The sequence below is a fragment of the Panulirus ornatus genome, chromosome 9 (genome assembly GCF_036320965.1).
Source record: "Panulirus ornatus isolate Po-2019 chromosome 9, ASM3632096v1, whole genome shotgun sequence".
Classification (NCBI taxonomy): Eukaryota; Metazoa; Arthropoda; class Malacostraca; order Decapoda; family Palinuridae; genus Panulirus; species Panulirus ornatus.
Window position 1 is genome coordinate 33,039,836 of NC_092232.1, and position 12,842 is coordinate 33,052,677.

Consider the following 12,842-nt stretch of genomic DNA (forward strand, 5'->3'; position numbering starts at 1 on the left):
TTTTTATCCCCTTTGCCTTTGTACAGTGGCACTATGCATGCATTCCGTCAATCCTCAGGCACCTCACCATGAGTCATACATACATTAAATAATCTTACCAACCACTCAACAATACAGTCACCCCTTTTTTAATAAATTCCACTGCAACACCATCCAAACCCTGCCTTGCTAGCTTTCATCTTCCGCAAAGCTTTTCCTACCTCTTCTCTGTTTACCAAATCATTCTCCCTAATCCTCTCACTTTCCACACCACCTTGACCAAAACACCCTATAACTGCCACTCTATTGTCAAACACATTCAACAAAACTTCAAAATACTCACTCCATCTCCTCCTCACATCACCACTACTTGTTATCACCTCCCCATTAGCCCCCTTAACTGATGTTCCCTTGTCTTACGCACTTTATTTACCTCCTTCCAAAAATCTTTTTATTCTCCCTACAATTTAATGATACTCTCTCACCCCAACTCTCATTTTCCTCTTTTTCACCTCTTGCACCATTCTCTTGACCTCCTGCCTCTTTCTTTTATACATCTCCCAGTCATTTGCATTATTTCCCTGCAAAAATCTTCCAAATGACTCTCTCTTCTCTTTCACTAATAATCTTATTTCTTCATCCCACCACTCACTACCCATTCTAATCTGCCCACCTCCCACGCTTAAGTGAATATCCATCACAATAGTCACCCCTCACTAACTATCCATTCATCTTTCTCCCATTAGACAATTTACTTTTTAACTTCTGGGATATACCAAAGTCATATAAGTTTTGTTAGCTCAACTGTTGGTACATATCCTCATCCTGCTAAAGTTTTGCCAAGCAATCTACACATAAACTTCAGTACTACAACACAATCAAAATATTAAGTTAGCTCATCTGTTAATATGTGTTCATGTATTTCTTTCAATTCAAAATGGGAAAAAGAAAATCAGAAGACTTTTCAGGCCAAATCAGAATTGCATATCATCCAGCTTTTAAGGAATAAAATTAGTTTAAAAGTAGTATGCCAAGAATATGAAGTACAACATACTCCTTATCTTATTCTTGAGGAACTCAACTGATAGAAAGGTAAACCTTTTCCTTCATTTTCAGCTGAAAAGACCGCATATTAATACAATGTCCATTCCTGACTAATAATAAGCTTCAATAAAACTAAAACATAAACTATGGCACCTTTACTTCACGATCAAGAAGTAAGAAAGTAAATACTCCTTTAACTGGCAAACAAACCTGCAGTGGATTAGAAGTGGCCCTTGGTCATGTGAGTACGCTTCATTGATACGTCGGAGGAAGGAGAGTACACCAGTGGGGTGTTCAGGGGCTACAAAGTCTTTCCATAACAAATAGTGGTACTGGCGAACTTCATGGGTATGTTGCTCATCACCTTCACCCCACTCTGCCCGCAATGTGCGAACCATGAAATCTGAAATTCAAATAATTCATCTATAAATTAATTACTTTATGCAAACAGAAGACATCTCATATATCAAACCTTCTGTTTTATACATAAGTAACCTCTAAAATCTTATTGAAATTATGACATTATGAAGAGGAAATTATACAAATACAACAAACTGCCAGGTAACATCTCATACTTGTTCAGTAAGAATAATACAACAGTTCTACTTGATGTAGAATTGCTCTTGCTAAAATGGAGGGATATGGTAATATTTGTCAACACGTGTTACACATCTGTGAATAAAGATAAGAATTTAGAGGACCCTTTTATTTTTCCTTCTTTTTATAGTGATCAACATGACAAGCACAAAATATACTCCATCATGACAGTCCTGGGTAAATGGAAAAATAGAGTAAGAAAAATAAAGAAATTAATCAAAACTCTTCTGGTTTTTGCAGACAATACTCATACAGGTGAAGAGGTTATAATAAGGAAAAAATGAAAGATGGGAGAGAGTTCAACAGCTTTGCTGTTTGAGGTAAGAAGGTGGAACCATAACAGGTTACCCTGATATGGATGATCTCCACACACAAGCTACAGGAAGCAGCAACTACATGGAAGCCAACAGTCAAAGCCTTAGTGGCAGGGACACATGCACTGGTTGGTAAGGATATTCAATGTATGTGTGGTTCATGGTGAAGTGCCTGAGGATTGGCGGAATGCTTGCATAGTACCATTGTATGGGGGCAAAGTGAATAAAGGTGAGTGTTCAAATTTCAGAGGTATAAGTTTGTTGAGTATTCCTGGGAAAGTATATGGGAGGGTATTGATTGAGAGGGTGAAGGCATGTACAGAGCATCAGATTGGGGAAGAGCAGTGTGGTCTCAGAAGTGGTAGAGGATGTGTGGATCAGGTGTTTGCTTTGAAGAATGTATGTGAGAAATACTCAGAAAGGCAGATGGATTTGTATGTAACATTTATGGATCTGGAGAAGGCATATGATAGAGTTGATAGAGATGCTTTGTGGAAGGTATTAAGAGTATATGGTGTGGGAGGTAAGTTGCTAGAAGCAATGAAAAGTTTTTATCGAGGATGTAAGGTATGTGTAAGTGTAGGAAGAGAGGAAAGTGATTGGTTCCCAGTGAATGTCGGTTTGCGGCAAGGGTGCATGATATCTCCATTGCTGTTTAATTTCTTTATGTATTTGGTTGTTAGAGAGGTAAATACAAGAGTTTTGGAGAGAGGGGCAAGTATACAGTCTGTTGTAGATGAGACGGCTTTGGAAGTGGGTCTGTTGTTGTTTGCCAATGATACAGCAGTGGTTGCTGATTCGGGTAAGAAACTGCAGAAGTTGGTGACCGAGTTTGGTAAAGTGTGCGAAAGAAAAAAGTTGAGAGTAAATGTGAATAGGAGCAAGGTTATTAAGTTCAATATGGTTGAAGGACAAGTTAATTGAGAGGTAAGTTTGAATGGAGAAAAACTAGAGGAAGTGAAGTGTTTTAGATATCTGGGAGTGGATTTGGCAGAGGATGGAACTATGAAAGTGGAATTGAGTCACAGGGTGGGGGAGGGGGCAAGGGTTCTGGGAGCGCTGAAGAATGTGTGGAAAGTGAGAACAGTATCTCGGAGCAAAAATTGGTATCATTGAAGGAATAGTGGTTCCAACAATGTTATATGGTTGTGAAGCGTGGGCTATAGATTGGGTTGTCACAGAAGGGTGGATGTGTTGAAAATGAAATGTTTGAGGACAATATTTGGTGTGAGGTGGTTTGATCGAATAAGTAATGAAAGGGTAAGAGAGATGTGTGATAATAAAAAGTGTTGTTGAGAGAGCAGAAGAGGGTGTATTGAAATGGTTTGGTCACATGGGGCGAATGAGTCAGGAAAGATTGACAAAGGGGATATATGTGTCAGAGGTGGAGAGAACGAGGAGAAATGGGAGACCAAATTAGAGATGGAAGGATAGAGTGAAAAAGATTTAGAGATCATTCCCTGAACATATAGGAGGGTGAAAGGTGTGCAAGGAATAGAGTTAATTGGAATGACGTGGTATACCGAGGTCGATGTGCTGTCAATAGATTGAACCAGGGCATGTGAAGTGTCTGGGGTAAAACATGGAAAGTTTTGTGGGGCCTGGATGTGGAAAGGGAGCTGTGGTTTTGGTGCATTACACATGACAGATAGAGACTGAGTATGAACGAATGTGGCCTATGTTCTCTTTTCCTAGTGCTACCTTGTGTGCATGTGCAGGAGGAGAGGGGTGCCAATTAATGTGTGGTGGGTTGGTGACTGAAATGGATGAAGGTATCAAGTGTGGATGTGTACACATGTATATATGTACATGTCTGTGTATGTATATGTTGAAATGTATAGGTACATATATGTGTGAGTGCAGACGTTTATGTATATACATGTGTATGTGGGTGGGTTGGGCCATTCTTTCATCTGTTTCCTTGCGCTACCTTTCTAACACGGGAGACAGACTAAGTATAATAAATAGATAAATCTTTCTTCTTTTAAACTATTCGCCATTTCCCGCGTTAGCGAGGTAGCGTTAAGAACAGAGGACTGGACCTTTTTTGGAATATCCTCACCTGGCCCCCTCTGTTCCTTCTTTTGGAAAATTAAAAAAAAAAAAAACGAGGGGAGGATTTCCAGCCCCCCGCTCCCTCCCCTTTTAGTCGCCTTCTACGACACGCAGGGAATACGTGGGAAGTATTCTTAATCCCCTATCCCCAGGGATAAAATAGATAAATATAAATATAATTATGATTTAGAGTGAATTGGATCGATGTGGTATACCGGGGTTGACGTGCTGTCAGTGGATTGAATCAGGGCATGTGAAGCGTCTGGGGTAAACCATGGAAAGCTGTGTAGGTATGTATATTTGCGTGTGTGGACGTATGTATATACATGTGTATCTGGGTGGGTTGGGCCATTTCTTTCGTCTGTTCCCTTGCGCTACCTCACAAACGCAGGAGACAGCGGCAAAAAAAAAAAATATGATTTGATAAATTCAGCTGCAATACCATCCAAACCTGCTGCCTTGCTGGCTTTCATCTTCTGCAAAGCTTTCACCGCCTCTTTTTTCTTAACCAAACCATTCTCCCAGACCCTCTCACTTTGCACACCACCTCGACCAAAATACCCTAGATCGGATACTCTTACCATCAGACACATTCAACAAACCTTCAAAATACCCTACATCTGCTACTCTTATCATCAGACACATTCAACAAACCTTCAAAATACTTACTCTTTCTCCTTCTCATTTCATCACTACCTGTTATAACCCCCCCCCCCCCCAAAAAAAAAAAAGATATTCCCATTTGTTCTCTTGTCTTACAGACATTATTTACCTCCTTCCAAAACATGTTAATTCTATCCTAAAGTATAATGTTACTCTCTCACCCAATTCTCATTTGCCCTCTTTTTCAACCCTTCCACCTTTCTCCTTACCTCCTCCTGCTTTCTTTTATACATCTCTCAGTCATTTGTACTCCTTCCTTGTAAATATCATCCATGTACTTCTCTTTTTTCTTTCACTAACAACTTTACTTCTTCCTACCACTCACCACCCTTTCTTATCTGCCCACTTCATCTTCCCACCACTCACTACCCTTACTTATCCGCCCACCTCCCACCTTTCTCATGCAACATGCATCTTTTGCACAATCCGTTACTGCTTCCCTAGATATATCCCATTCCTCAGCCACTCCCCTCATGTTCTTTGCTTTCATCATTTGCCATTCCACTCTCAATCTCTAATGATACTACCTCACACAAGTGTCCTTTCCAAGCTCACCTACTCTCACCACTCTCTTCTCCCCCAAAATTTTCTTTTCTGTATTGAAAACCTCTACAAATCTTCACCTTCACCTCTACAAGGTTGTGATCAGACATCCTACCAGCTGTCCCTTTCAGTGCAATAACATCCAGAAGTCTCTCTTTTACACACCTATCTGATAACGCCTTTTGACCATCTGTTCTACTCACGTAGATATACTTGCGTATATCTTGCAGTTTAAAGCAGGTATTCCCAATAGCCAATTGTTTCAGCACACAAATCCACAAGCTCTTCACCATTTCCATTCACAACACTGAATACCCCATGTACACCAATTATACCCTCAACTGCCACATTACTCACCTTTGCATTCAAATCACCCATCACTAATACCTGGTCCTGTGCACCAAAGCTGCTAACATACACACTCAGCTGCTGGCAAACACTTGCCTCTCATGATCTTTCTTCACATGACCAGGTGCATAGGCACCAATGATCATCCCTCTCTCTCCATCCACTTTCAGTTTTACCCATATCAGTCTACAGTTTATTTTCTTACACTCTATCACATACTCCCACAACTCCTGCTTCAGGAGTAGTGCTACTCTTTCCTTTGTTCTTGTCCTCTCACCAACCCCTGACTTTACTCCCAAGACATTCCCAAACCACTCTTCCCCTTTAACCTTGAGATTCATTTCACTCAGAGCCAAAACATTGAGGCTCCTTTCCTCAAACATATTACCTATCTCTCCTTTTTTCTCATCTTGGTTACATCCACAAACATTTAGAAACCCCAATCTGAGCCTTCGAGTAAGATGAGCACTCCCTGCATGACTCCTTCTGTTCCCCCTTTTAGAAAGTTAAAATACAAGGAGGGGAGGGTTTCTAGTCCCCCGCTACCGTCCCCTTTAGTCGCCTTCTACAACACACAGGGAATGCATAGGAAGTATTCTTTCTCCCCTATCCCCAGGGATAGGGGAGAAAGAATACATGATCAACAATAATAATGATCATGTACATTCCTAGCTTCCTCTCAAGTCATTTACAATTAGTGGTCTACCCTGATATCCTCTTCATGTTATTGCTGAAGAGTAAATGAAGTGCTCATGTGTAATTGCTGCACAAAAAGGGTGAATGCATTTTTTGCCACCAACAGAGATCAACTGAAAGTTGAGTGCTGACAGGAAAGCATGGACTGTAGACCTAAATATGGTTATCTCTACTAAGCCAACACAGATCTATAAGAGGTTTGGTTACAGAGAACCTATGACATGTCTGATCTACCACCCCCAAAAAGATATAAATGTTACATGTCATATTTCTGTAACAATGATGATCCTAACACTCACTGATTAAAGCTCTTAACTACCTCATCTCAGTAAAGTAATTAAGATATGCATGAGGATAGTGAGGACTAAGAAGTCTGATTTTCTTATTTAAATAAATGCTGAGAAGAGCAATTCAAGGTTAATATAAATTCCTAAAAGCAGCAACACTTGGAAAGACACTGATGATAACATTGATTAATGGTCTTGTGAACAAATGTCTGAATGTGCATCCTGCAAAAAACTTATACAGGTGAAACTTAGATGCAATAAGCATCCAAAGCTTTAAAAATACAAAATAAATCCAGTTCAGTATCTGGAGACAGATACTTTAAAGTACGATATGTGCCTAACCTTTCCAGATCATTATCTGGCCATAACATGCATCCTAAGTTCAGCAGGGCTCCCTCCCTACAGTGCTCTACATTAGTATCGTTATAAACATTAAAACATTAGTGGTAGCATGCATATCAAGAAACTCCCTACAATAATGATATTTTTTCATGATCGCCATTTCCCGCATAAGTGGGGTAGCAACAGGAACACACAAAGAAAGGCCACGTCAGCTCACATCCATTCTTGAACTGCCATGTGTAATGCACCAAAACAAAAGCTCCCTATCCACAACCAGGTCCCAGAGAACTTCCATTGTCTACCCCTGATGTTTCACATGCCCTGGTTCAGTCCAGTGACAGCATGTTGACCCCAGTATATGACATTGTTCCAATTCACTCTATCCCATGTATGCCTTTCACCCTCCTGCACATCCAGGCCCCGATTGCTCAAAATCTTATTTCAATTCATCCTTCCATCTCTAAACTGGTCACCCCATTCTTCTTGTTCCCACCATTTCTGACACATATATCCTATCTATCATCACTTCTTCATTCATTCCCTCTATATGTCCAAACCATTTCAGCACACCCTCTTCTATTCTCTCAACCATACCTTTCTTACAATCTCACATCTCTCTTACTTTTTCATTACTCAATCAAACCACTTCCATCATATATTGTCCTTAAATGTTTCACTTCCAACACATACACCTCCTCTGCAAAGCTTTACCTAGAGCCCAAGTCTCGCACCCAAAAAATATTGCTTGAGCTACTATTCCTTCAAACATACCCAATTTTGCCCTCCCATATAACGATCTCTTTCCACATATTCTTCAGTTCTTCCAGAACTTTTGCCCCCTCCGACAACCTATGATTTACCTCTGTTTCCGTGGTTTCACTTACTGCCATGTCCCCTTGAAGATACTTAAAACACTTCATTTACTCCAACCAAACTCACACCCCTACTAACCTGTCCCTCAACCCTGCTGAACCTAAAACCCTTGCTTTTATTTCAATCACTCTCCACTCACTCCTTTCATAAATTCTCCCAGACTCAGTCACAAGCTTCTGCAGTTTCTCACTTGTATCTGCCTCTAGTGCTGTACCATCACCAAACAAGTGACTCATTTCCCAGGCCCTCTCATCACGCAAAGACTGCATACTCACCCCGCTCTCCAAGACTTTCACATCTATTATCTGATGCAAATAATATTATCGAGATATCACTCATGAACAACTTCATGTAAGAAAAAAGTTAGAACAGAGTCACACGCAAACCCACCCAGCCTCATAACTCCATACTTCACTATTACAGTTCTACAGAAAACCTACATATTCATACAGAAGTACACACATGTACACTCTCGCCAATTCCTGTGCAAACAAGGTAGTGTCAAGAACAGATGTCAGAGCCTTTGTGGGAAAAATCCTCACTTGGCTCCTTCCTCTGTTCTTTCATTTGGAATGTAATACAGGAAGGGAGGATTTCCAGCCACTAACTCCCACCCCTTTCACTCACCTTCTATGACATGCAAGGAATACATGGGCAGTACTCTTTCTCCCCTGTCCCCAGGGATAAAAGTACACACTTACTTATAAATATACTGGGGTACAACCACATACCTGAATATGCTTTTTCTTTGACAAGATATATGGTGATATTGCCAAATGTCTTTGGCTGTCCTGCTTCAGGCCAATACTTTACACACTTTATTTTGCCAGTTTCCTCAAGATTAGTGAGCATCACACATACACCACATCCTTGTTCAACTATCATCCGCCAGAAGTCATCCACTGTTGTATCCATTGGTCCTACAGAAATAAAAGCATTCATTATATACACAATCAAGGGAGAAATTCAAAAAAAGTTTTCTTACCAAATATATCAAAAACAATGCACAATTAGGTTGTAACACCTACATACAAAGACCACAGAAAATAAGTTACAGTCTACTGTTGATTCTAATTTAAATCTGTAAGCATGTTCTTACTTGAAAAATTGAGGAAATTTAGCATGGAAAAAATGTTGGAAACTATACATAAGTACAAACTTTTTTTGTCAGCCTTTTACTGCAAATGTAAAAAAAAAATCTGGAGTACAAAATAAAATATTACAAATAAATGTCATCAACATTATACACTTTTTGCACAATAAAGCATAACAGTTCATGCATGTTCTCCTCAATACATGATGACTAAGCTCATTTTTGCTGATTCCTCTAACGAAATACCATTCTAACCCACATGCACACTCAATAAATACCCTTAACTTCTGGCCTTCTTCTATCCACTCCCACTCAACTTACTTTATACATGTTAAATCTTAGTATAGTACAGCAATGGAAGAAGTAGTAGCAGTATAATAGTAGTAGTAGTAGTAGTGGTTAGAACAGCAGTGGTAAAAGTTTTTGTTTTATTATTGTACTGGTAGTAGTAGTAGTAGTAACAGCAATACAGTAGTAGCAGTAGTTGTTGTTGTTATTGTATTAGTAGTATTTGTTACAGTAGTAGTAGTGATAAATAATAACAGTAATAGTAGCAGTAGTAATAGTAGCAGCAGCAGTAGACTTAATAAGTAATGGTAATAGAAGTAGCAGTACTGGTACAGATGTCGTTGTAGCAGTAACAATAAAAGTATTAATATTGGTAGTGGTAGTAGTAGAAGTAAAAGTAGTAATATTGGGGATAGGGGAGAAAGAATACTTCCCATGCATTCCTCATGTGTCGTAGAAGGCGACTAAAGGGGATGGGAGCGGGGAGCTAGAAACTCTCCCCTCCTTGTATTTTAACTTTCTAAAATGGGAAACAGAAGAAGGAGTCACACGGGGAGTGGTCATACTCCTCGAAGGCTCAGATTGGGGTGTCTAAATACGTGTGGATGTAACAAAGATGAGAAAAAAGTAGAGATAGGTTGTATGTTTGAGGAAAGGAACCTGGATGTTTTGGCTCTGAGTGAAACGAAGCTCAAGGGTAAAGGGGAAGAGTGGTTTGGGAATGTCTTGGGAGTAAAGTCAGGGTTAGTGAGAGGACAAGAGAAAGGGAAGGAGTAGCACTACTCCTGAAACAAGAGTGGTGGCAGTATGTGACAGAGTGTAAGAAAGTAAACTCTAGATTGATATGGGTAAAACTGAAAGTGGATGGAGAGAGATGGGTGATTATTGGTGCATATGCACCTGGGCATGAGAAGAAAGATCATGAGAGGCAAGTGTTTTGGGAGCAGCTGAATGAGTGTGTTGGTACTTTTGATGCACGAGACCGGGTTATGGTGATGGGAGATTTGAATGCAAAGGTGAGTAATGTGGCAGTTGAGGGAATAATTAGTATACATGGGGTGTTCAGTGTTGTAAATGGAAATGGTGAAGAGCTTGTAGATTTATGTGCTGAAAAAGGACTGGTGATTGGGAATACCTGGTTTAAAAAGAGAGATATACATAAATATATGTATGTAAGTAGGAGAGATGGCCAGAAAGCATTATTGGATTACGTGTTAATTGATAGGCGCGTGAAAGAGAGACTTTTGGACGTTAATGTGCTGAGGTGCAACTGGAGGGATGTCTGATCATTATCGTTTGGAGGCGAAGGTGAAGATATGTAGAGGTTTTCAGAAAAGAACAGAGAATGTTGGGGGGAAGAGAGTGGTGAGAGTAAGTGAGCTTGAGAAAGAGACTTGTGTGAGGAAGTATCAGGAAAGACTGAGTACAGAATGGAAAAAGGTGAGAACAAAGGATGTACGGGGAGTGGGGGAGGAATGGGATGTATTTAGGGAAGCAGTGATGGCTTGCGCAAAAGATGCTCGTGGCATGAGAAGCGTGGGAGGTGGGCAGATTAGAAAGGGTAGTGAGTGGTGGGATGAAGAGGTAAGATTATTAGTGAAAGAGAAGAGAGAGGCATTTGGACAATTTTTGCAGGGAAATAATGCAAATGAGTGGGAGATGTATAAAAGAAAGAGGCAGGAGGTCTAGAGAAAGGTGCAACAGGTGAAAAAGAGGGCAAATGAGAGTTGGGGTGAGAGAGTATCATTAAATTTTAGTGAGCATAAAAAGATGTTTTGGAAGGAGGTAAATAAAAAGCATAAGACAAGGGAACAAATGGGAACTTCATTGAAGGGGGCTAATGGGGAGGTGATAACAAGTAGTGGTGATGTGAGAAAAAGATGGAGTGAGTATTTTGAAGGTTTGTTGAATGTGTTTGATAATAGAGTGGCAGATATAGGGTGTTTTGGTCGAGGTGGTGTGCAAAGTGAAGGGGTTAGGGAAAATGATTTGGTAAACAGAGAAGAGGTAGTAAAAGCTTTGAGGAAGATGAAAGCCGGCAAGGCAGCGGATTTGGATGGTATTGCAGTAGAATCAATTAAAAAAGGGGGTGACTGTATTATTGACTGGTTGGTAAGGTTATTTAATGTATGTATGACTCATGGTGAGGTGCCTGAGGATTGGCAGAATGCGTGCATAGTGCCATTGTACAAAGGCAAAGGGGATAAGAGTGAGTGCTCAAATTACACAGGTATAAGTTTGTTGAGTATTCCTGGTAAATTATGTGGGTGGGTATTGATTGAGAGGGTGAAGGCATGTACAGAGCATCAGATTCGGGAAGAGCAGTGTGGTTTCAGAGGTGGTAGAGGATGTGTGGATCAGGTGTATGCTTTGAAGAATGTATGTGAGAAATACTTAGAAAAGCAAATGGATTTGTATGTAGCATTTATGGATCTGGAGAAGGCATATGATAGAGTTGATAGAGATGCTCTGTGGAAGGTATTAAGAATATATGGTGTGGGAGGCAAGTTGTTAGAAGCAGTGAAAAGTTTTTATCAAGGATGTAAGGCATGTGTACATGTAGGAAGAGAGGAAAGCGATTGGTTCTCAGTGAATGTAAGTTTGCGGCAGGGGTGTGTGATGTCTCCATGGTTGTTTAATTTGTTTATGGATGGGGTTGTTAGGGAGGTGAATGCAAGAGTTTTGGAAAGAGGGGCAAGTATGCAGTCTGTTGTGGATGAGAGCTTGGGAAGTGAGTCAGTTGTTGTTCGCTGATGATACAGCGCTGGTGGCTGATTCATGTGAGAAACTGTAGAAGCTGGTGACCGAGTTTGGTAAAGTGTGTGAAAGAAGAAAGTTGAGAGTAAATGTGAATAAGAGCAAGGTTATTAGGTACAGTAGGATTGAGGGTCAAGTAAATTGGGAGGTAAGTTTGAATGGAGATAAACTGGAGGAAGTGAAGTGTTTTAGATATCTGGGAGTGGATCTGGCAACAGATGGAACCATAGAAGCAGAAGTGAATCATAGGGTGGGGGAGGGGGCGAAAATTTTGGGAGCGTTGAAGAATCTGTGGAAGTCGAGAACATTATCTCAGAAAGCAAAAATGGGTATGTTTGAAGGAATAGTGGTTCCAACAATGTTATAAGGTTGCGAGGCGTGGGCTATGGATAGAGTTGTGTGCAGGAGGGTGGATGTACTGGAAATGAGATATATGAGGACAATATGTGGTGTGAAGTGGTTTGATCGAGTAAGTAATAATAGGGTAAGAGAGATGTGTGGTAATAAAAAGAGTGTGGTTGAGAGAGCAGAAGAGGGTGTTTTGAAATGGTTTGGTCACATGGAGAGAATGAGTGAGGAAAGATTGACCAAGAGGATATATGTGTCAGAGGTGGAGGGAACGAGGAGAAGTGTTAGACCAAATTGGAGGTGGAAAGATGGAGTGAAAAAGATTTTGAGTGATCCAGGCCTGAACATGCATGAGGGTGAAAGGCGTGCAAGGAATAGAGTGAATTGGAACGAAGTGGTATTCCGGGGTAGACATGCTGACAATGGATTGAATCAGGGCATGTGAAGCATCTGGGGTAAACCATGGAAAGTTGTGTGGGGCCTAGATGTGGAAAGGGAGCTGTGGTTTCAGTGCATTATCACATGACAGCTAGAGACTGAGTGTGAATGAATGTGGCCTTTGTCGTCTTTTCCTAGCGCTACCTCGCACACGAGGGGGGAGGGCGTTGTTATTTC

At 40.6% G+C, this 12,842-nt stretch overlaps 1 protein-coding gene across 2 annotated transcripts in view; it reads right to left on the minus strand.

Moving 5' to 3' along the window:
• Ptp69D (Protein tyrosine phosphatase 69D) overlaps nt 1-12,842 on the minus strand; it is a 669,136-nt gene that overhangs the window by 293,449 nt on the left and 362,845 nt on the right. For both annotated transcript variants that reach the window (XM_071664992.1, XM_071664991.1), the window contains exons 17-18: nt 8,473-8,661; nt 1,234-1,426 (exon numbers count right to left, since the gene is read on the minus strand). In XM_071664992.1, coding sequence (XP_071521093.1) covers nt 1,234-1,426; nt 8,473-8,661 — 382 coding nt within the window. The remainder of the gene's footprint in view (nt 1-1,233; nt 1,427-8,472; nt 8,662-12,842) is intronic.